The following is a 26011-nucleotide window of genomic DNA, read 5'->3' as shown; positions in this document are numbered from 1 at the left end:
TGACCTGAAAGAAGCAAACAGCTGCCAGAAATGTATATGGCACAATATCAACTACTTACATGTTACCACCCTGGACAAATGCCATGTTTTTGCCAAATAGCTAAACTAAGTATTATGCACCTACAGTATAGGTAAAGTGATATTACTGAATGCTTCAGAATGCAACCATCATTTTCCTTTCTGCCTGACATGCTCACATTAAGCATTAGGTGCTAATCTGTAGAAAGTTGGAATAAAATATGATTTCCATTCAGGCATGTTTATGGCTATATTGAACCATGCCTATTTTGAGGATTTGTGTCCTCTGGTTCTTTCATCTTATGTTTTTTTCCCCCAAACCACTCAACTGTGCTGACTTCCCAGTTTATGAATCACTGTCTGTTTATTCAAGCCCCTAAAGTGCTATTGGCAAACTGTCCAATGAAAGGTTTCAAATGTATCAATGGACATTTTTCTTTGTCAGTCTGACAATCCATACATGTCCATGCCGCTGTAGTACAAAAATGAATGATCAAATTCCTTGGAAACAAAGACACCCAACCCTGTTCTATTAAAATGGAGTGGAACGCTATTTTGAAGATGGATTTAAGTTGTGAGGTTCAGATTTGAACACACCAGTTCTTAGGAAATGTTCAGATCAAGCTCTAACTCTAAAAGAGGAAATGAAAAATGACAACATTACCTGGATAAGCTTGTAACAAATCAAAATGTAACTCAAAAAGAGAGCACAAGAATCACATCATTCCATCACATGTAGTTCTGGTGACTTTTAGACAGCTAGTAACCTTTTGTTATATTTGAAGAAAGAAAGAATATGTAAGCTACAGAACCAATTAACTATTCTGTAAAGGCACTGTTTGAACTGTGTTCAGGCACATCAGCTAGGCCTATCAGCAGTTACATTTAGCTGGGAGTGGATCAAGAAAGCCCTGTTCAGGCACTATGTCTGAAAGCACAGAGGGCTAAATGGTTGGTTGGAACATGGAGCCAATTGACAGAGCTAAGAGTGAAATTCCTGCAGCTGTACTAGGGTGGAATGTAGTTGTTTTGCATGGCCCTGCCATCATAGATGTGGTGTTTGTATTCTTCAATGTTTTCCAGAGCCTCCACCTAAGAAAACTGCCTTGTTGTTGTTTAGTTGTTAAGTTGTGTCTGACTCTTTGTGTCCCATGGACCAAAGCACGCCAGGCCCTCCTGTCTTCCACTGCCTCCTGGAGTTGGGTCAAATTCATCTTACTTCCCCCTAAAATGTTGCTTTAGTTGATCTTCAGTGCCCAAGAGACTCATGACCAGAGCTGTAGAAAGTCAGTGGCAATTCTAAAATATATTTCCTCAAGAAAGGTATGTATGTAACAACTACAATAACACTCAATTAAAATAACTGATAATTAATTAAGCTTTATGTGTAAAAATTATTCTAGAGGTATTTCTTCTTTAATAAAATGTTAGAATGAAGGATATCCTTCATGAATTTTGGAAATTATCTGAGTCATGTGACAGAAGTAAAGACAAAAAACAAGATACAGCAAAAAAAGGAAAATGCATTTTCTGAGGCCTTCCTCAGAAGGGGCCCTTCCAAACACTAGGAAGTAAGTGGTCATTAAGAACTTACTTGGTGCCTATGCTCTACTGAATTTGAAAGACCCAAGGATTCTCCCATGTTTGCACTCCTTTAGCATGTATTCATGCTTGTTCTCTGAAGTTTGATTTTGTTTTCCTTTTTATTCTGTTATTGTTTAACTTTGGGGGAGGTTTTCTGTTCTCTTCTTTAATATTCATGCATTTTAAAATTTAAGCTCTGTTATGTGAACTGCCCAGAAAACTTTGGCTATTGGATGGAAAATAAATTCAATACACAAATACATGCTGGTGGGTTAGAATGCCCATAAGTCCCTGAAAACAGCCTGCTTGTGTTTTACACCATGTGGATTACTGACAATCGCACCAACTCTCTAGCTCTACTATTCAGAGTGAGAACAAGTTAAAAGGGCAGGGTTATTTTAATGCCAAATTTTAATTCATGTAGAATCCAAAATTATGACTTCTTCCTATTTAGATCAAACAAATAAGGTACTTTTAAAAAAAGCAAAAAGGAAAAGAATTTCAAGAGGGCTAGTCAGATTAGTAAGTAGTTGTGGACACCTCAAGTTATAATTAGATTATTTAAAACATTCAAACCAAATTGAGATAATCTATATCAGATAAAGTATCTGAAGTATTTCTCATGAAGCCAAAAGTATTTTAACAAGAGCAGTAAAATGTTTGGATATACTGGCATGTGGGGGGAGACAGGGCGCCACCTCTCAAAGCAGAAAACTATGCTCCCCATCCTCTCTTGTTTTTTTTTAAACTCAGTTTAAAATAAATAATAATATAGCTTTCTCTTAGGCTTCTTCTCACAATAACTGTAAAACCCTATAGTCTCAAACTAAATTGTAGTATTAATATTATTTGCACCTACTGGTTTGGGTTGGCACACAGAGACAGCGTTTTTGAATGTACAGCTAAGAAAGACATCTGCTGCCCTTTATCTTGTTGCCTGAGAGAAGGTTTTGACACCAGCTACGGGAGACACAGAGGGAAAGAGTGGCAGTGTCAGAAACATTAATAGGAATGGCCTGTGATTATGTAGTTCTGACAAACTGTACTAGTGATCTCCTCACTGTCATTGTCTCATAGATGCTAATGGAGGCTGCCTCTTTGTGTCCAAATAGACAGGACAATAACCCATCTCTGTTAAAGTTATGGTCCAGAAGCAGAGTACAGATGAATCCTATTTCTAAAAACAGTCATCAAAACTCCACCTGAATGCATGCCTTTGGTATAGTTAACTATTTACCCTCATCCAGCAACACTATGTATGTGTGGGACAGCATAAAGCAGGATATATACAAGCACCATGTTGCAAAAAATAAAAACAGGGCCCTAGGTGATTGTTGTGTTCACCTGGATTTAGAAGCCTTCTGTTTATTGTGTACAATGCATTTGACAGGAAACTAAAGTTATTTAGTATAGAAGGAAAGGGTCTGGCAATACACACATCGATACTTCTTTGTAACGTTTAGCTGTAAATCTCAACTCCAGTTCAAAGTTTCTTTCCTTCTGAGAGAGACTCCAAAACTCCGAATGCAATCCTACAGCAAACAGTGGTGATGGCTTTTTGTTGAGGTTCATTCAGAAGGAATTTGGGGTAAGATGATACTAAGAGACCCTGAGTTTACAGGCTCCGAAGACTTTATCTGTATATTTTCACTGAGAAGCTTTCAGATACTGGAACCACTTTTAATCTCTGTTTAAAGAACAATCATATACGTCTTTTTTGTTTTCTCTCCTTCCTTATTCTCTCCTTCACATTTTTTCTTTTTCTCCTTTTCTCCTTTTTAAAAAACCAACAGACAGATAAACACACAGAAAGACAACCAAATATAACCTAAACAACAAAACTGACATACAATCATGATTAAGGTGTGGCTAGTGTGCTTTTGATTTATAAGGCAGCATGATTCTCCTATGCGTCTCAAGAGGACATCAGTTTAAGACCAAATCTTTATGTCAGGACTGAAGAATCTGCAGTTTTCCACATCTTCTTGAACTTAAACGCCCTTTGGTATGGTCAATGGTAAGAGGTGATGGGATCTGTTAGCACAGCAACATTTTGAGAACCATAGGCGCACCACTTCTGCTAAGCAATAATCCTTCTACTCTGCTGAACTATCTATTATTGATTCAGTGTAGTAATTTAAAGTATTTGTTATTCAGAAAAACCCAAGGGACATTATGCTTGCAATCTAGCAGCAAGAATTTATGTCCCGCAAGGCTGATGATGTCATCAGCCAACACTATTTTTCAGGCATTAAAGGTTTCTGTGCCCATCAAGGTTTTTGGCTGCCTTAGGATCCGTTTTGTTCAGGAAAAGCCCTTGTGGGTTCCAAGACAGGCAAGAAGTCTGTAATTTCTGAAAACTGCTACCATTGGGATGATTTTACAGGCAGTGGCAATTTTTGGAAGTTATTGTGGCATCAGTTGATTTTCCTCACCTAAACATCTTGCATTTAGTTTGTTTTGTGTTTGAGCACTGGAAGGTAAACAGGGGCTTATTTTACAAGCCTGCTGTGGCATGTATCTCTGAGGAAATCCCCCTGTAAGAGGGAAGATAGGTTAATGGGAGGAAATGTGCGCGACTACAATTCTAGTTTGACTCAAAGCAGAAAATATGAAGAATTCATCTCCTCTTACCTAATTCAGCATCCACCACACTTTGCTACTAATTTTCTCACTTTAGCCAAGGGTAATATGATTTATTTATAAAGGCACATCTATCAAAAAATATTATATCCATTTTACATCAATTTAACTGCTATGTTTTTGCCTATCCAGTCACCAAATCTTCTGAGAATCTACTAATCTTCTCTTACAGATCAATAGCCTCCCTTTCATATACCTACCACACTCAAAATTACTTGAAGAGAAGTGATAATTATACTACATTAAATGTTGGCATGCCCATGGTTTCTCCCATTTCTACATATATATGCACAAATCTATATGTGCTATTCCTGAAAGTATACAGATTTGTTTTACATCAGAGCAATATGCTGAGCTCTGTACTATGAGCTAGGTTTGTATATTCTGTCCATTGTCTACTAGGTGACCAAACACAAAACAAAAAAAAACCACACACAGTACCCCCAAAATGATTCTACAAAGCTGTTTCAATGTATTTTTTTTCCCTGCTGCTGTTTGCATCTGTTTTCTGGCTGCTTTAGCTCCACTCCTCTCTTAACCTTTTGCCTACCCAAATAATCCCACCCAATCAGTGATCATGTAACAGGTAATTGGTCTAACTATGCGATTACATTGTAAGGGCAATTGAGAATGAGAGCAACGTTTCTTGCCCCCATTCTGAACTGATGGATACACTTATCTCCCCACTTTGAGAAAATCAGGGAAAAGGTGGCACTAAAGAAAGCTACAGTGAAAAAACAATCTGCTTTGGCTCAACGCTTGAGACAGCCCAACAGAATAGATATAACTGTATCTATATCCACTACACTTTTACTTACACATACACTCCAAAATATGTATATATTATATATGTGATGATTAAAATCTATCTAATATTTTTGAAAATCTTTTCACTGACATGCAAGTCACATCAGATCTTATTTCTGAGGTAGCAGCACCATCTGCTGGCGGTAGGAATAAGTCTCATGCTGACACTGAAACTGTAAAATCCTCTCTCTCCCCCCCTCACCACATTTTATAAGATATAATAATAATAACAATAATCTTAGAACTGCAGAACTGGAAGGGGTCCTATGGATCATCAAGTCCACCTCCTGTCAAGGAGGCACAGTCAGTGGGGAAATCAAAGGCCCAACTTCTCGCTCCGCAGCAAAGATGCCTAAATCACTGAGCTATCCAGCAGTCACTGTGCACTCTCAAGCCAGTTCTGACTCACAGGAAGCCTTTTCAGGATGTTTGGGAAACAGAATATTCAGATGTGATTACCATTCCATTTTTCTGGCGGGATCCAGGGATTGTGCAGCTTGTCCAGGGCCGGACAGGCACACTCTTTTGGGATGCACAATGGAGACTTGAACTCCCAGTCTCTACTTCTGCAGCCAGATGACACTGAGCTACCCCAGCTGCCTTATGAGATGTTGTTGTTATGTGCTGTCAAGTCAGGACCAACTTTCACTGACTCTGAGGTAATTGAGATATTTAAACAGCAACTTTACCATTTCCACTCTCCCAGTCAGTTTTGATGGCTAAGTGGGGATGTGAACCCAGGTCGTCTGAGTCCTAGTCTGTCCACCAGACCACATTGGGCCTCCTTATGAGGTGCAAAGATGGACATGATAAAGGACAAAAGTGGGAGGGACCTCATAGAAGCAGAAGACATCAAGAAGAGGTGGCAAGAATTCACAGAGTAATTATACCAGAAAGAGTTGGATATCCCAGACAACCCAGACAATGTAGTTGCTGACCTAGAGCCAGACATTCTGGAGAGTGAAGTCAAGTGGGCCTTAGAAAGCATGGCTAACAACAAGGCCAGGGGAGGTGATGGCATTCCAATAGAACTACAGTGGTGCCTCGCTAGACGTTTGCCTCACAAAACGAGGAATTCGCTAGATGATGACTTTTTTGAGTGATGTTGTGCTTCACAAAACAATTGTTCCTAAGGGCAATTTTCACTGGACGATGTTTGGGTCCTTACCTCGCAAGACAGGTGTTTTTTTTTTACCCTGTTTCGCAAGATGGTTCCCCCCCCCCAATTGGAACACATTAATTACATAAGACCTACTTTTTTATCCCATAAAAGTAGGGGAGAAAGTGTATGCTGCTGGCTTTCTAGGAAAAACAGCAGCATACAATTTCTCCCCCACTTTTTTGGGATAAAAAAGTAGGTCTTGTGTAATTAATGTGCTTCAATGGGGGGGAACCATCTTGCAAAGCATCACCAATATGGTTATGGCTGCAAATTTAAATGGTAGAGGATGGTGAAAACAGCCAGGAACCAAAGGGTAAAGAGATCGTTAAAAAAAAAAAAACATCAGAGAAATCACAAACATAATGCCCCCATTGACACAAATTATGTAGTTGAGTTCCCCACATTTGGGGAAATCACAGGGGTCAACAGCAAACCCAAAGTGCAATGGATGAGCCTCTCCCAGGGAAAACCATTTTTACAACATGGTATTTCCCCTACAAGGTATGAGTTGGAAAGGCCCTTGCATCTCCTACCCCCTTCTTTCCCCTAACGCCCCAAGTTATGGTGACCCTCTGGCTGCACGTCCCACTCAGTACATGGCTGCACAGCCCCTGTCCTGCCAGAGGCCAAGAGAGCTCCTCAGTGTTTTGGGGTGCCCTGTGGGACCCCCATCAGGGGCTAAGTGTTCCTCCCACAATCCTCTAGTGCACAGGGAGAAGGCTATCTAAGACCCATTGAATTTCCAAAGGCAGTGCAAGTGAGGGGATTGCTTTTCCCCAATATGGTATGGGGAACTGTGTTTTGCAAGACAATGTTTTCTATGGACAATTTTCGCAAGACAGTGATTTTTTTCCCAATTGGAACACATTAAATGGATTTCAATGCATTCCAATGGGGAACTGGGTTTCAGAAGACGATGTTTTCACAAGACAGCAAATTTCCATGGAATGAATTAAAATCGCCTTGCGAGGCACCATTGTATTTAAAATCTTAAAAGATGACGTTGTTAAGGTGCTACATTCAATATGCCAGCAAGTTTGGAAAACTCAACAGTGGCCAGAGGAATGGAAAGGATCAGTCTACATCCCAATCCCAAAGAAGGGCAGTGCCAAAGAATGCTCCAACTACCGTACAATTGCACTCATTTCACAAGCTAGCAAGGCTATGCTCAAAATCTTACAAGGTAGGCTTCAGCAGTATGTGGACCGAGAACTCCCAGAAGTACAAGCTGGATTTCAAAGGGGCAGAGGAACTAGAGACCAAATTGCTGACATCCGCTGGATTATGGAGAAAGCCAGAGAGTTCCAGAAAAACATCTACTTCTGTTTCATTGACTATGCAAAAGCTGTGTGGACCACAGGAAACTATGGCAAGTCCTTAAAGAAATGGGAGCGCCTGACCACCTTATCTGTCTCCTGAGAAACCTAAATGTGGGACAGGAAGCAACAGTTAGAACTGGACATGGAACAACTGACTGGTTCAATATTGGGAAAGGAGTACGACAAGGCTGTATATTGTCCCCTGGCTTATTTAACTTATATGCAGAATACATCATGCAAAAGGCTGGACTGGAGGAATCCTAAACTGGAATTAAGATTTCAGGAAGAAATATCAACAACCTCCGATATGCAGATGATACCACTCTGATGGCAGAAAGTGAGGAGGACTTAAAGAACCTCGTAATGAGGGTGAGAGAGGACAGTGCAAAAATGGTCTGAAGCTCAACATCAAAAAAACTAAGATCATGGCCACTGGCCCCATCACCTTGCCAACAAAATCACGCATAGTCAAAGCTATGGTTTTTCCTGTAGTGATGTATGGATGTGAGAGCTGGACCATAAAGAAAGCCGACCGCTGAAGAATTGATGCTTTTGAATTGTGGTGTTGGAGGAGGCTCTTGAGGGTCTGCAGGACTGCAAGGAGAACAAAACCTATCCATTCTAAAGGAAATCAACCCTGAGTGCTCACTGGAAGGACAGATCCTGAAGCTGAGGCTCCAATACTTTGGCCATCTGATAAGAAGAGAAGACTCCTTGGAAAAGACCTTGATGTTAGGAAAGTGTGAAGGCAAGAGGAGAAGAGGATGACAGAGGATGAGATGGAGGGACAGTGTCATCGAAGCAACCAACATGAATTTGACACAACTCCGGGAGGCAGTGGAAGATAGGAGGGCCTGTTGTGCTCTGGTCCATGGGGTCACGAAGAGTCAGACATGACTAAACGACTAAATGATGATTAGATGTACCCTTAAATAACTAGCCATATTTCTGGGACATTTTTAATCAGAGGAATTGCAATAAAAGCTTTCAAACAAACACTGTAGCATTTAATAATACTGCATTATGTCTTTCACAAAACCAAGAATCAATTTGTGGCTTATAGAAATTTTATAAGCCACAAACTGAAAACCTGAACGAACAAGAAAATAATGGTGTTTACCAACAGTTTGTGATTACTGACACTACTAGACTGAAGTGAAATGCAATTCATGGCATTGAAGCATCAGAATGAAATGTGAACGTTACAAAGATGTTATAAACTCTCCATGTTGGGCAGACGTGTTACACTCTCGACAGAGTGAGCTGGTACTGCCAGTAGAGCAGCCTGGATCAACACCACATTTGGCAAGGCATATAGCAGCTTTCATATTTGGAAACCTGAAAGCTGGGAAAGATCTCCCATTCTCAGTCAGCCAGCCAAGAGACCCACCAAAAGTGGAGGTGAGGAAGCCCATTTGCAGAAGTGCCAAGGAAACTGCAGCTGGCAGAAATGCCCCCCCCCCAAAAAAACCATCTCTAGTTGCCTCACATTTTCTTTCCCTACTCTTACCTTGCTGAGGTGAGTGCCAGGAAGAGGAGGAGGAGCGGAAAAGTACCTCTCTAGCAAGTAGTACTGCTGCCATCATTTTAATTTCCCCATAATGCACCTGGGGGTCCTAGCAGAGAGGGTGATTTGATGTTGCTGACAAATGTCTGTGATTGCTGAGCCCTATGCTGAGCTCGAGGAAGTGTTTGTCAGCAACACCAACTCACCATTTTCTCCCTTCCTTATCAATAAATGTTCAAAATGTGAGAATGAGGCAGGCTGTGGTGTATGGGAGAGAGGATCCCTCAGAATGAGGCAGAGACAACCTCCATTGTGCTACTCCCTGCACTGTATTTTCTGGCTTAAGCCCACATGGACACAGATCAAGACTACCACATATTGAAGCTGGTTCCCAAGTCTTCATCAGTTTCGGCTACCTAGACAGGATCCAACCCAATGCTACAATACACTAACTGTACAGATTTCAGTGTTGTGTGGTTCTATATCCTTCTAAAGATACTCACTGATTTATCACTTAGTGAATATACTAATGCAACAAATAACCTCTGTTATAAATATCACAGACTAAATCTGCAAAATAATAGTGAGAAGTGGCAACAGAGAAAGGCAGAGCAGAAGCATATTTCAGCAATATGGAAGAGCAAGACAAGTGTGGCCTATCATTTTTGGTAAATGACACCAAGAGAGAAAAGGCAAAGTAACACAATAAAATGGAGCAATGGTTATGTGCTAGCTGAATCTGATTACATTTGCAAAGAGAGAGAGAGAAAAGGGAGAAAGGAGAGACAGCTTCCATAAAGAATATATACTAAAGCATCTACAAAGCATACAGTATTTTGGGTACAATTGATTGTTATGTGGGAGCCCAGACTGGCAATTCCATGAGTGGAAAATAAACTGTAAGCTAAGAAATCTAGCAGCGATAACTAATGGCAGTGATACTTACAACAGCGATTTGATCTCTAACAGAAAACGTACTCTAAAGGATGGATGTATGCAGCCCAGGTCATTTTTTCATATAAAAACAAAATAGGATCAAGACGTCTCTGCAAAGTAACAAATGGCTGCTATACATTTCCACTGATTCAATCGCTAACAAAAATATTACACCGATAACACTCAAATGGCTCTATAGGCTAGTGGCAGACTACTTCTGATTGTGACATGAAGGAAGGAGAATGTCATTTCACATATATCTGTGAAATGTGATGATGTGCTTTAGAAGTTATGGAAATGAGTTTTTCCCCTTAAGAAGTTTTATGTCAGAACAGTTACCAAAACTTGATCCATAACATGAATTAAAGAATGAAGTATGATTATTATGACAATGTACAGAATGTAATAGATACTCCATCTGTAGAAGCTATGAAGGTGCTGTTAATTTGGAAGGCTTCTTAATGAATTCTGATTTACCCTGAAAAACGTAAATGTATATATGGTTTTTCTTTGATGAGTTTATAGGTGGATATTTTGTAAATCTTGTAAGCATCACACACAGCAGTGCATTCAAAATAACCCCACGGCCATCCAATGGGGAATGTTTCTCTGTATATACTGCAAGTCAATGGCAAGAGTATGACAACCAATTACTGCCAGCCACATAAAAGATGCACACATCTGTCCTATCAATGCAGATGTCCTGAGGGCAGCTGGAGAGTATGTGTGTTCTGTGCCATCAAGTTGGAACCAATTTATAGTGACCCTAACAGTGCTTTCAAGGTAGGTGAGATATTTAAAAGTTGGTTTACCAGTTCCACTTCCCCAGTCAGTTTCCATGGCTAAGTGAGAATTTGAACCCTGTTCTCCAGTGTCCTAGTCCATCACTTTATCCACTACACCACACTGGGAATCATCATTTGATCCTCATCAAATCTTTGCCTGCTCTTCCACTGCCTTCTTCCTGCCTACTGTCCTGGTATTTGAAATAATCAGTATTGCTAACTGTATAACCTCAGACCAGAGAGTGGGGTCCACCCAGCTTAACAGACCAGTTCAACCAGATCAACTGACATGCTGCAGATTCCAATTTTAAAAAATAATATCTGTAAAGGGAAAGAAAGGAGCAGAAGAAAAAGCTTTTGTTAAGAGAAACAACGAAGAAACAACAACAGCAGAATACAGGGACGTGAGAGCCAGAGACTATATTTACCTATCACGTTTTGATATGTGTAAGATAAACTGTGCATTGTGGTTCACTGCTTTAAGTCACAATATAACTGGATCAAATTTACTTTTAAGAGATACAATATTAAGTATTGGCACAGACTTCATCATACAGAGATGAGAAAAGCAAGCATTTCCATGAATTCTCTCTTATAGCTGTTAACTGAACTATGGCCTGATGGCATATATGTATGCGGGTTGTGAGAGGGAATCTGAGTGCATTAGTAGAGTGGGGGAGATTATTTTCTTATGCGCCATTTTATGGCCACCGTTTGAAACAGACTGTGGAGAAAGAATAAAGCATCCCTTCCTATAGGCCTGCCTCTGCAAATAAATGTTGGCAGAAAACCACAGATCTGCCACATGCCATGTAATTTGACCCTTAGAAGGAATAGATTATGAAAAGATAATGAAAGCCCATTATGGAATGATGATGACCACAATGAACTGGTCTATTGGAGAAACGGAAGGCAGATGACAGCAAAAAGGAAATCCTCTGTATACAGAAGTCAGACAGGAATCTACAGACCTTTGAATTTTCTCCGGCCATGATGCTAAGGTTATCAGCATTCCTTGGAGGGACATGTAAGACCTTGGGGCTGACTGAAAGTCTGAAAGGCTCTCAGACATTTCCTCAAGCTAACTGTGCAGAACTTGCAATGCTTTTTACTAATCCGTCTCTAAAGCAGAGTTCTTTGAACAACAGAAGAGAGACAAATGGCAATTCAAACAAGAATCAGCTGAAATTCAGAGCTCAAGCAAAGAGGAAAGTACAGAGGTAGAAATTAAGCCTTTACCCTGATGCCCAGTGAAGAGATTTAGATCATTACTGGAAAGGCTTTGCTAATACTATCAATAACAATGTTCCAAAAAAAGGGGGCCCATTTGTGTCCTGCAAGGTATGCAGCGATGTGGGGCAGTGACTCAATGTCCTTAGCAGTATGGCACTCCCTCCTGGGAACCAGCATAGTTCATACTGTGTGCTGGGAATTTAAGCTAGGAAGCTAGCTCACATTGTGTGACGGGAAGCTAAGCCAGGTCAGCAATAGAACCTAAGGGTGTCCATTGGTGTGCTCCTTGGTCTCTGGTAATTATAGTCCAAACAAGCCAATGTTCAAGCTCCTCTAGGAGCTTACATATTTCCTCAGATGTCTAACACAGCATGAACTTGACAGGAACAAGTGACCATCTAGTGCAATGTTCTATGTCTAACACAGTAACTTAACAGTTGTCTTCAGGAATTTCATAAGCAACAGCCCTTCTTCAATGTACACTGCCAGCATCTTGTATTCAATGGAATACTGCCTCTGAATATATGGCTAGTTTTATTTCAGTATAGTTAGAACTTTTATGTATTCACTTATTCTTTCTAAAACTATCAAAACTACTGAATGTCATCACAGCTTGCATTACTGAATGAACAGTGTTGATTACGTGCAAGGCTGACCCAAAGCATGTTGTCATCTGAGGTGAACATCAAGATTATATTCCTACAATTACATGTACAGAATCCAACTGGACTGGTAACTGAAGTCATAACATTAGCTGCACTCAAACTTCCCTGAGCCTGAGTACAGCAGACAAGCTTAGGGTGCAACAAGCATGTTACCTGGTGTGCACATCTTTACCTTTGACTTCTAATGCTTTGTCACTGCTCCCTATTGACTCCTATCATCTGCTGCCTAAGGTGGCCACTGCACTCTACCCAACCGAGGGCTGTCTTGGTTTTTAAGTTCTGTGATTCAAACATTTGGAGCACAAATATTGTATAGTCCTTTTGGAAATATAGGACGTTATCCAGTCAGATGAAAAAAAAACCCTCTTCACACCTATTTTTAAAATGAAATGGGACTTTGGAATGAACTTTGTTAAATTGTCACATATCTGATGAAGCAGATTGCTGTATCCAAAAGCTCACACTAACATAAACAAACTAATCGCTAACTTGCCAGACTGCAATTAAGTTGTAACAGCAACTAAAATCGCAACAAATTTGCAAAACGTTATGGATGTTTCAGCATAAGTAGATGAAAATTGAAAGCTGCTGCCAAAAACGGCAGTCCCAAGCTAGTTTCTTCCTCTTCTCACTACGTGGTAGAGCAACATGCCTCACATCCAAACAGTACATGCCAACTCTTATTCTATGCACCTTCCAACTCTTGCCAAGCTATGAAATAGGTGAGGACGTATGGAATGCATACCAATACAGTGTACTACTGAGCTGTACAAACCGCTTGAGCCATCCTTTTCAAGGTGAACCACTTGATTTGTGCTTGACTTTTTAATGTAACAGTTCTATATATATATAGTGGAGATGGTGGAAACTATGAAAACAGTGTCTTTTATGCAAGAGCAGGCAAGGAAAATTATACGATTAAGCCCAGAAATGTTGGACGATTTCTAAGACTTTATGCAACTGTTTCACCTCCTTTCTTCTATTCCTTGTACTTCTCTTTTAAGGTGCATGTTGAAATTAGAAATTAAAAGTTGTTGAAAATCAGGTAATATTTAAAGTCTGGATTTCTCAGCCATAGTCTTAAGAAGACTTATTTCAGAATGAAAATATATTGAGGGGGGAACCTTTCTACTTTCTCCCTTATGAAGTAAAACATGCAGACAAGGCAAAGAAAACAGCTTTTTATTTTAAAGCTTCCCAAGATTGATTCTTGGTGAATGGAGCTTTTTGAGCTCTGACTAAAGCAAACACTGTTTTAAAAACACTGGTGGTCATGCAGTCCCCTTATACTGGCTGCCCCATCAAGAAATCTAGTGCTATAAAAATGAAGTATGGCACTAGAACAGCAAAGACAGGAATGGCACAGCAGGAAGATAATGGTGTATGTCTGAATACATCCTGAGAGGTTTCCCTGTAAAAAGCCAGTGCAGTGCATGATCACTGTTCTAATTTGGCTGCATCCTGTTTCCAGCTAGTTACCAATTTCAGACAAGTATGTTAAGTCTCCTTGCAAATTTGAGTTTCCACATAGTTAGTATTATTTTTTAAAAGCGTTTATATATTTCCCTCCATTATTGTGGATACAAGGGCAGTTCACAATCCTGTAGTTATTGGTCCAGCACTCATGTGAGCCCAATCATACCACGACAGTCTAGCTGGAATCAAAACAATATTCGAGATAGGGTGGGGGTGTGTGAGAGGAATCAATCCTGAAACTGCAAGGAAGTCCTCTGCACACTTGTACTTTCTCGATCCTGCAGCTGTTTCTAAAACCTTCCTCCCAAAGGCACATTTAGGATTAAATTAAATGTAACTTTGACTTAATTAACATTTTAAATGACAATGAGCACAACACATATTCATAGGAAGCATTTATATTGTGTTGTAAAAATGAATAAAAATTTAATAACTCTTTGTTAATAAGGGATGTCTCTTCAGACCTGTAAAGCCTAAGGCAGTCCAACGCTCTACTCTAAGGTCTAATCTAGGTTCCCTAATGCAGGTGGAAGAAAGAGGCAGAAGTCTGGCTTGACATTTGCTCTAAGCTTGCTCTGGATCAAGGCTCTGCTTGTTCATAAGTACTTTATTTCATCCAAGTAAAGGTCAGAATTTGGGCTCAAGGCAGGGCTACGACAGAAACGTTCAAGAGGAAACCGAGCTAGTCCTGGCATCTGTCGCTTGAGATAGCTCAGGAGGAGGAGAGACGCAGAGCTAACTGGCTAGCATCTGTCCTACACCGAGGAGGTAACAGGGAGAATCTGCTGCCTGGTGGTAAGAAACTGTCAGGGTGAGTTTCATGACAACCAGCCACACTCAGAAATAAAAATGCAAACATAATTTCCATGTCACCTTGCATAAGGCCTTCTCTGAAACCTGCTCCACAGGCTGGAGACAGCTTTCCCCCCCTCTAGCCTGTCCCCATCAAGGCAATCCATTCAGTCGTCACTTTCCTGTGACCCTGGTAAGAAACACTACCCAAAGTAGAGGCCTGAAGGGATTTCTCTGAAAGACTTCTCTTTGCTTCTTCCACTCTCCCTACCTTCAAACTAAGTCTTCAGAAAGCTTTGTTCCAAAACTTAAGTCATGTCTGCAGCTTATACAGAAGCTACTGCACATAACATCCCTAGATTTGTAAGCAGCATGCATCAAGGGAAAAACAGCCCTCCGTGAAAATCTAAAAGTAAGCACCTGAGCTTTCTCACCTTGTCTCCTCCAAAAAACACTATTCATTGTTCCATTATGTTCATACACAATGTTCTAATAATTGGTAACATCCAGACAAAATGCCTTGTATCTTCTCTTCTACTGCATAAGGAGCAGCCAAATTTGGGTGGGTGTTCTCTCTCCCCTTCACTTCTTACTGTCCTCCAACTCTTTAGCTTTCGCATCTGTGTTAACCTCAGAAGAACGAATGCCCCAATAACCTACTGGAGTACATGCATAAAATAAGTAAAGATTTTCAAAGTCTGGAAACAACAGACTGTAAAAAAAGTATGAACTGGAAGAAAACATATGGAGGCAAGAGAGTTAATGCATGGCTAATCTTTGCCAGTAGATCAAACTGAGCAGATTAATACAACTAATTCTGAATCCTGTCACTAGCTTAAAATATTTTTTGTAAACTTCCTTGTTTGCCTTTTTAAAAAAAACACACACAGGAAGACAAGGGATAGATTTAATTTTTTAAATAGACACAAATACAATACCATACAAAAAGTCTCTGCCCCAACACAAACTCTGCTATTGCTGTTGCTACCTCAACCACCACAGAGAACATTCTTATTACAACAACAGTCATTACCATTTGTCAGTGTATAAATCCTCTAGGGCAGGGACTTCTCTGTTGCTTATGTCACTTCATATGCTTTACTGACATAAACAAGTTTTTCATACAGTGAAAGTGCAGTTACAAAACTACACAGTTGACTGATTATGATAAATGTTAACAAACATTTTACAGTGAAGTCAAGGCCTCTTGTTCATTTTTCTATAGCATGATATTTTTCGTTATTGTGGTGGAAGTGACACCTAAATGGTGAATGCATAGTGTGCAAGAGATTGCTGGAGCCTTGTGGGTGGTCCAAAGTGCTGCCAGCAGTTTGTAAAGGGATCATTAATGTCTAAGTATTTGAGGAGGGATGGAATTCAGGTCAGAGGGTTAACTAATAAAGCAACACATGGTCTCAAACAAAAGCAGAATTCCTATTGGGAAGCCTAGCCCCATCAAAACGATTGCTTTATCAGGACAAGTGTTATAGACCTGCCTTCCTTTCTTGTGCCATTTGCAATTAAGGGATAGTAGAAAGACCTATTTCAATGTGTAAGAATTACCTATACGAGACATATTAGCAAAATGCCCAGCAATGCTGACAACACCTATAAATCTTATCTTGTCATTTAAACTCTAAAGTTTCATCATATGTGTAAACTGACAAAAAGAACCAAGGGTTTGTCTACTAGCTCTTGCCCTTACTGCCCCCTTTAATTCTCTCAAAGTTGTTTCCATTATTATTAGTCATGAAGGGATGGCCAAGAAGACAGATCTCTTTCATATAAATGTTGCAGGTCCTCCAAGAGAACCTGCAGGTTCTCTTGGCTTTCTGACTGCTACCTCCTTATCCATGCTTATGAAAGATTTCAGGAAGAAATTGATTTCCGGCATCTTGGAAGAGACACATGAAATCCTGAAGACCAGACATTGACTGCATATTTACTTCAGAGTAAGCTCCATTAAACTCACTGTGATTTACTTGCAAGGAAATGTGCACTGGACTACGCTACAAGGCAAACACAGCAACTGACGGCTAATGCAATATGACAAAATGTCGCAGTAGAGGAAGGAATCATTATTTTTAAAAATGTGATTGGAAGAAGGCAAGCCTAAGTATTTGCACTATTTTTATGTTTACTGTGCTGCTAATGCCCTTGCAATACCCATGTAAGGCCATGTCACACAACAGCTGGCATGCCACGTTCTACGCTTCTATTTTGTAACACAGCAAGTCTGAGGCTGAGGCCGTAAGACCTCCTTGTTGTACGACACACTGGCTTTCTTTCCAAAGGTCAGATATTTGTGACACATACACAGCATGGTTTGTCATCTCTGCGGGTTTGAATTAATACGATTTTCATTGTGTCACTCTGCCCTTGCTTTAATTGTCTTTTTATATTAGTCTCGTTAAGAGAATGTCAGGCCAGAGTAACATTAATGTTCTCCAACAGAGACCGGTTGGGTTATTCCATAAAATCTGGGTTAGCAAAACACAGCTGTCTGATTAAAATCTCTTGCGTAGTGAGATTCTCTTGAGCAGGCGAATATCATCTCATCTTTCTTCTCCCATAACACCTCCTCATAACCCTCTGCAATTACTATGCCTACTTATTTATTTACTGCATGACCTGTATTAGTGCTGTTTCTTCAGCTTTACCACCTGAAAGCAACATGTTGACATCCTCACTTCAGTCATTGCTGGCAATCTCCAAACTCAGATATTAACATCAGGTGCTCAGACTCCAGTAAAGGATCTCCAGTGTAACAAGGACAATATCTGTTAATCAAAGTGAACTCATATTTAAACCATAATACATATTTTAAATGTATTCTGCTCTATTGATGACTATTAAAATATGTGTAAAAGAAGAAAGTATTTTGGAAATAATTTTCAAATCACCTAGTTAAAGGGCTTATGTAGCATTTATATAGGCCATATCAGCTCAGTGAGTCAGGCATCTGGCTGTGAAGCCAGAGGTTGGGAGTTTGATTCTCCACTGTGCTTCCTGAGAGAAGAGCCAGACTGTGTAGTCATGGGCAACCTGCACAGTCCCAAGATTTCCCCATAAGAAGGGACTGGTAAATCACTGCTTAATATTCTCCACCTAGGCAACACAGGAAAGGGTCACCATAAATCAGAATTAACTTAACGGCACAGAATTATTCTCAGATAACCTTGATTATTTCATCTTAGAAATCCTTCCAACGACTTCATAAGGCTGACCAGTTATGTCCATAAGTTATGTCCCTCCTACTTCTTCTGTCAAGTGTATCTCATCTCCCTAAATCCTGTTGGTACAATAGAATCATCCGTTCCAGGGCAATAGCTTTGGGAGTCAGCCTCTGTCATTCACTTTAACAGTCACTGTATTATACAATCAAAATGGCTTCTGTGATGACATATGCTCATCATCACCAGTTCCCGGGGGTCTCTGATACTGCACCCTTTTGTGGCAGGAAAGAGGGTGATGTCGTAATTATTACTAAGCATTATGGCAACAGTGGATTTAAATTAGCACATTGATATGATTTTCAGCTGTCTAATCATAGTATGTGATTTGGCCCTGAAACATTAAGTAGGTAAGATGTAAGGATTGTTCTAATAGTTTACCTATCTATTCCAAAATTCTACTTAGAGTACAAACAATAAAGAGTCCTGTGGCAACTTAAGCACTAATCAATGCATTATAACATACAGTAGGATTTTGTGGACGACAGTCCACTTCATCAGATCCATAGTAGGTCTCTCAATCTCAAGTTTTTTAAAAATAGTAACCTCATTTGATGCACGTCTCCATGTAAACATTTTATATCATCAGCTATTCCTTTGTCTCCTACAGAAAGATCACAGGAACCCTATGCTGTCTGCTATAGAAGGGTGGGCAAATAATAATGCTGTCTATTTAATAAAATGTCTTAAAAGGAATATAATCAAAGAGCACACTCTTTCAGGGAGTTGTCCCTCATTTCACATTAACTACAGTCGGGCTGTGCAGGAGAGTTTCCCACAAGGTTGTAACTAAAGATAATGTGGCAGTCACTGTATTATTTTTTACAAAAAAACATTTTCACTCCTAATACAACTACTATGACTATTACTATTGCATGGTTGTTTCTCTTTCCCTTTAGAATGAAAAACTGAAAGAAATGGAGAAAAACAGAGAAGGCAGGGAGGAGAGAGAAGAATGAAAAGCACATTAAGCAATCTTAGAAGTGCACACAGACTTAATGGGGAGGGGGAGAGTGCTGTGACCAAAGCCAGCCCTGTAATAGTATAATGACCTTTAATGAGTGTCTTGGGAAACAATACAGTCCTAGCATGAAAGAGAAAGGGCAAAACCGATCAAGGTTCTGGTGACACTAATTCAAAATGATTTTCAGAACAACTGAAGAATGTATGAGAAGTAATCTGATCCACCGATCTGACCTCACTTTGATTTCAGGGCCTTACTGCCGCCATTTCTAATTGTCAAGCATTCTACATTTCACATATGCTCATATTTAATGAAAAGCCAGCTCTCACCACTTTTCTTTGAGCTAACCAGCTCCTGTCAAGACGGGCATTGTCTGACTCTTTTCATGGGAAGGATTTCTATTGAAGCTCTGCCAATGGGATTTCAAGGATGTGTATGTCAATATGGAGATGGCAATATTAAAGCTGGGGACACCACCAGCATTAATCAGCTAGCGTTGGTTTACAAAGGGCACACATTGGCATTCATGCTTGAATTGTTTTGTGTTAGCCATCAAAGGTGGGTGATCTCACATGGAGGACCAAAATCTTGTTTTTGTTTAAAGGTATGATGAAAGATAGAAGATGGTAGAGTAGTAGAGAATGCAAGAAACTTTCCAAGCCATAAATATTACTTTTATGCTTGAATGCAAAGTGGGTAGTGCTTTTTGAAACATTCTCCTCTGTATGTGTGTGTGTACAAACGCACGCGTGCATGTGTGCATCTATGCATTCACGTGCATGAAAGAGAGGGAGAGAGTAAAAGCAACTTGGCTTTTGGCTAAATAACTAATAAAATCCAAATCCACAAGTTCTACTTCCATAATCAGTAAGAAAACTGGAAAACCGTATTAACCTACTTAAAGACAAATGTGGGGATCATACACATATATTGCTTCTGACTGTCGTGGAACAATTCAGTAATGTTCTAGTTCCTTTTTAATAAAACTGTTCAGTACAATACATACAAGCAGTGCTTAGTGAAGAGGCATCAATCCTACTTAAGAAGTACCATTCCCCCAAAAAGACCATCTGACCCCATTTTTGTAAATGTTCCAGCACAAGATTCTAAGGAATCGGGTGTTACATTCATTTACTGTTGATACTTCTTCTTCTCCCCCACCCCCCATGCATTTCTTTGGTATTTATCTCCCTTAAAAGGCCAAATTCCTGCTTTAGTACGAAGTGGAGTGATAAAAATGTAAGTGGGGGAAGATCTTGAAACAGAACAAGTTGTGCACTCATTAAAGTTGTGCACAACACAAAATTATTCCACACTTGCCTTAAGGAGCTATAGAGTCTTCTCCATTCTGTTGTCCATAGGTCTAGTGACACATTTCCCTGCCACAGGCATTAGTAAAGCATTTAACAACCATTACACTGTATATATTAATTTAAAACAAAATGTCACCCAAAAAATAAAATAAAGAAAACCCTTATTGCCAAAGATGCCTTTTCTTTCTATCTGGAAAACTCACAAGGAAGGGAACCCCCCCAAAAATTAAATAGAATATTGCTTAAAAGAAATGTTCATTGCAGAAGACATCAAGATAGAACTGTATAAAGTAGTTATAAGGTATGTTGCGTGCCAACCCAATTTATTTAAACCAAAAAAACAAAACAAAACAAAAAACACCCCACACCAAAAACCCAAAACAAAACAATAGCACCACGATGTACGACACAGGACAGGGATGATACCACAGACACTACAGACACGGAACAGTGTGTGCTGGTGTTAAAACTTACAGGCACGTAAACTGGTGGAGCAATCATTAACAGAGACAGAAGAAAGTGGGAAGGCTCTCTCAAGGGTGTCCATGTTACTATGCACACTGCCTGACATGCAAGAGCAGTCACGCTCAGAGAGTCCGCAATCAAAACAACATGCCAGTTTGATTCTCTTGTAGATGGACATCTTGGCTATAAACCATGGGTTGGATGGGAGGAGAGGAAGAGTAGCAGGTTAATGGAAAGGTTAGATATAACAATGCAGCTGGAAGGTCTTTTCTGGGATTTAAGATACAGGCCTTAGTTTATGACAGTCTTGACCCAGATATTAAAACCCTCCACTCTGCTCATCAATAACATTTTGGTTGTACAATGAGCGTTTCCATTTAGGTGTAAAAGAGGATAAACCAGTATTCTGAATAAGGGAAAATGAGTTAAAAAAAACCAAAGTAAAGGCAGAAAATTATGAAGAAGCCCCCAATCATTGACAATATTTAACTTCAGGCTGCTTCTTTATATTTGGTTTTACCATTTCCACCTCTCAGAATTAAACAATGCCTGGGAAAATCATAATCCTATTTAATGAGTAGATACTTTTGAATACCAAAATTTATTTATTTATTTAAAAAAATTTAGCCCACCTTCCTCCTTACAAGGACCAAACATTTTGTCCATGTAAAAGAGATGCTGCTGCTAACAGCATGTATTTTCCACATTAAAGGCAGTTCACATACAAGGCATCACCAGATCACACCTAAGATGAGTTAGCGGAACTGATAAACCAATCATCATTGTCTTTTCTCTTCAGTATATATCAGTGGATTTTAGTATCAAAACAGCCTTAAGAAGTCAATCTAAAAAGCCATCAAATTCAGCCAAATTGATGGCACTCCTTTAAACTGAGAGTTATTCAACTTGAAATGCTATCAAATTAAGTATTTACAATATGTGATATTTATTTAAAAAATAATTTTACTCAATTCTTCCAATTTTTTTCATCCACAAATAAAGCTGAAGTGGCATTTAATAATTGTTTCCTATGTTGCACTTTACCATATTTATTGGTAACAACATAGCATGAACTAATTCAGTTTTGGTGATACATAAACAGATTGCTGGCAGTCAAAAAGCATTAACTTTAAAGAGTGGATGTGGCCAAATAGTAAAATAAATAATAAAATCAGCTTGTAATTTTAAATAGAACCTTTCACAATGCCGTATGAATTTGAAATACTTCCCTTTTTTTTTTCCTTTTCTTTCTTATTTTCTTTCTTTGCACAAGAACAGAGGATATAAATCTCTCCAAATGGGTCAAGCCCTGTTCTAAGGCCTCTATGACTTGCTGTACACAATATATTTGTCAAGCAAGGGGTAACATCATGGTTGTGGAGAAAACAGGCATTGAGGGAGATGGATGAGTGATCTCTTCAGCAGTGACTCCATTCCTCTAAAACTTTGCTTGCATTTTTTTTGCAGCATGTGCTCTTAGCATTCTCTTTGAGTTATCTTGCAGCTGTTCAGATATTTCAACATGCAACGTCATAATCAGCACACCATACATTATCATTCTCCAGAGGTTGATTTTTAGAATAGCTGGAGTTCTGTTACAGCTTTTGATAGTTTCGACTACTGAAAGATATTCATGATAGCAATTATGAATACTATCTTTTTCTGTTTCCCTATCACATCTAAGGTTTACAGACACACCAGATCAAAAACATTTCTTCATTCAACAAACATTAATTTGTCAAAATACTCATAAAATGCTTAATATGCTTCTTTGCTTCTTAAGGAAACTTTAATATTTTTGGTCTGAAATGTGATCAGATTTGGTGAGAGAATAATGCAAATTCTTCCATGCATAATAGACAGCTGTTCTAAAGAATCTTCCTTCTACTAATCAAATGCTGTAGCAAAACCCAAGTAGCCACCAGTTCTACAATATATTGATACTGGTTAGTAACAGTCCCTGGTTTTCATTTCCATCTAAGTTATATTTTTGTCAAAAGGCAATAATAGAATAAGACATTGGGAGAAGAGGTAGGGAAAGAAAGATAGGAGAGGATAACATGTAAGAACTATTTTCTTCAACAAGAATTTATGTTATTCAACATAATGGAACTAAAGGTAAGGCATATTTAAGACCGAATGCATTTCAGGGACTGTTTTTAATTATTAATATCAGTTATCTTGGAGGTCATGCATCATTTCATAATTCACTTTGTTAACATGCAGGAAGCAGTCTCAAATCTGATAACCAACTTGTCAATAGGACTTCCTATGAAGGTTTTAATCAATTATTATATAAGCAATCACATATCAAAGAAACACAGTTTATAGGGCAACATGCTTATTACTCTTTATTACTATTACACAACCATTTTGCATTCATACCAAAGCAAAGAGGAAAAATAAATATTTTTAAGCACATCCACACACATAACAAGATGGCCTATTAGAAATAACGGTTGCTGAGCAGATTAAAGACATGATGGAATGATTAAAGACTGTACAGCCAAACATATATACTGTTTCCCATTAAGCTACCATAAATGTTAATTAAAGATGGCAATCAGCAGAAAACAGGGAGACTTTTTTGTGCAGCTTCAGTAATTTGGGTGTCAGGGATTTTATACCATCTCTAAAAACTCTACAGAAGCTTGCCATTCTCAGTCACAACCTTGGAAGAAGCCATCTGGACACTAAACAATACTGTTAATTTAAGAAGTAGAGCAAACATGAATAAAAAGCCTCCTTTTCTGCTGCTTACCCTGGAGTTTTCTTTCTTTGTTTGTTTGTTTTTTGTTACCACAGTCTCTCCCATTCTTTGCCTCACTAGAACACAAATTATCAATGGTAACAAAAAAAAAATTAGATCTACAAGGACATCTAGTGGATCTGAACCAAACCACAGTTGGATAAAGAAAACAGACTGAACGTAAGACAAGAAAGAAGGAAAGTCTGGACTAACATTAAGAATTGAAACGGATAAAATGTCATTTCAATTCACCTCCTCTTATGAACCCACAGCAAGAGGTAAATGACAACAAAGGGAAACTTCACAAAGAAATTATGGTCACAAAGGAACCGTAGTGTTACAGGAACAGTTAGATTGATTCAATTTATGTTGTGGTGATGTTGGTTAAGATCACCAGCCTAAGAACAGCAAAGGGGTTCCCCACAGCAGTTTCAGCTTTAAAAAAAAAATACAGCAGTGTGTCTTCAAATTGGTTGTGACAATTGACTTTGTCAGTACTCGGTAGGCAAAGATTCCCCCCTCCTTCTTTATTTCACATTATACCCAGAACATTCAAAAGCTGTTGACTGTACCCTCTGTGTTTCTTTCACTATTTTAGGAAAGTTCTGGCTTTTAAGTAATGTTAGTTAAAGGGAATGTGTTTACTGTTTTCCATCACTTGCCAGGGTTCTGCAGTCCAAAATTGCTTAACTGCATGAGGTCTAAAAGAAAGCAGTTTTTACATTCTGATGCGTGATACTTTCCTAAATGTTTTGCAATATATTTGAATAAACAATGTTTATAATGCAACTACATTTTTACTTTCCCTCCTCCCCTCACTATGTATTAAAGAATAGTAGCATGATTCCTATAGGCAAATTTTTATAGCAACCTTGTATACTAAACTTCAGATCTAAATACCACCGAGAATCCTCTATTTATTCCATTATTGTAACCAATAATGTGCTAACTAAAAATGAATGCCTCTCATTTAGAACACTGGCCCTTCATAGCCCTGTTTTCTATACAGTTACAAACTCAGTTGTCTTGGCTATCCATTTTCATCCAGCCTGGACACCAATCAATTCTCCCAATGACTGATTTTCATTGGGCTCCCCAATTAACTATGTAACAAAAGCAACTTGTAAAGCAACTCCTTCACATGGAGGCCTTGCATCTATAAAAGCTCATACACACAGTGCCTCACATCGAAGGTTACTTTAAGGGAAAGGGAAAAGGTCTGTGGAAATTGTGGCCCTCGTGACCACCATGCAAGGGGTAACTGTAACTAAGGTGACTGAAGAGGGTCAAAAATATGCCTCCTTCTTGAACAGTGTGGTGTCTTGAATGCAATTCATTTTGCTTTTATAAACAAAACATTATTACATAGGAGTTCCCATATGTTCCTGTATTATTCCAGAACAAGGATGGGCAACTTTGTCACGCCTAGATGATTTTGATCCCAGTCAATGTGTGTTCTTTTCAAAAGTGAAAGTGACAGGAGGTTCCTGTCTGACTTTAAGAAACAGAAACAGCACCCATTCACTTAATAAAGATCCTGATCTTGCTTGGCTCCCCATATGTGTTTGGACTAAAACCCTTGGAAGCCTTCACCAGTAGCTGTGCTGGCGAGGATTTCTGGGAGTTGAAATCCAAAATCATCTGGGGACCCAAGGCTGGGAATTAATGCTTTAGGACTGAGCATCCTTCCTCGTTGTAAATAAAAAGGAATCCTTTTGTCTAGCAGTGAGGTATAAGAATGTGATGAGTATTCAAAAATCTCCTTCTTTGTGATTTTCTGGGCCTTGTCATACTGAGACTTCCTACCAAGAATTTTCCTTGACCAGCAAGATATTCCGTCTTTCTACAAAAACAAGACTTTGTTATCATGTCTCTCCTCACCTTTTTACCTATTGTTCTGTTCAGGACATTGTCATATTCCTCACAACTCAATACCTTTTCTGATTAATCCACTGCAGAAAAGAGGCATTTTTGCACAAGAATCAAAATAGTCCTGTATAGCTTCATGTTTCTTTGGCCTTTTTCAGGTAAATCCTGTGCAGGAAACTACCAAATTCTGTGCACCCTTTCTTGTAAATCCTGCACAGGAAACATGCCATTTTGTGCAGGATTTGTAATAATCCTGTGTAGCCCATTGTTACTTCTGCCATTTCCAGGTGAATCCTGTATGGGAAAGATTCTATTCTGCACAGGAACCATAATAATCCTGTGCAATTTAGTATTTCTTCAGCCCTGTCCAAGTAAACTATCCTTAAGAAAGACACCATCCCATGCAGGAATAATAACGCAGTGTAGTTTGGCATTTTTTCCAGGGAAAAAAAAATACCCACGAAACCTTTGAGAAATCCCAGAAGTATTTC

At 39.1% G+C, this 26011-nt stretch overlaps 1 protein-coding gene and 1 non-coding gene across 33 annotated transcripts in view; both read right to left on the bottom strand.

Annotated features, from left to right (window-relative positions):
- The window catches only part of KCNMA1 (potassium calcium-activated channel subfamily M alpha 1), a 668230-nt gene that overhangs the window by 119293 nt on the left and 522926 nt on the right, over positions 1 to 26011 (bottom strand). For 3 of the 32 annotated variants that reach the window (XM_072995024.2, XM_072995020.2, XM_072995023.2), the window contains one exon: positions 20912 to 21085. The exons of the other annotated variants lie outside the window; for them this stretch is intronic. In XM_072995024.2, the coding sequence (XP_072851125.2) occupies positions 20912 to 21085 (174 nt within the window). The remainder of the gene's footprint in view (positions 1 to 20911; positions 21086 to 26011) is intronic. 32 annotated transcript variants of the gene reach the window in all.
- LOC140706131 (U1 spliceosomal RNA) lies at positions 6557 to 6723 on the bottom strand. Its single transcript, XR_012085854.2, has one exon. It is a non-coding gene; the product is annotated as a U1 spliceosomal RNA (small nuclear RNA).

This window comes from Pogona vitticeps, chromosome 3, assembly GCF_051106095.1.
Source record: "Pogona vitticeps strain Pit_001003342236 chromosome 3, PviZW2.1, whole genome shotgun sequence".
NCBI classification, from domain to species: domain Eukaryota; kingdom Metazoa; phylum Chordata; class Lepidosauria; order Squamata; family Agamidae; genus Pogona; species Pogona vitticeps.
This window is presented reverse-complemented; position numbering and strand designations above follow the sequence as displayed.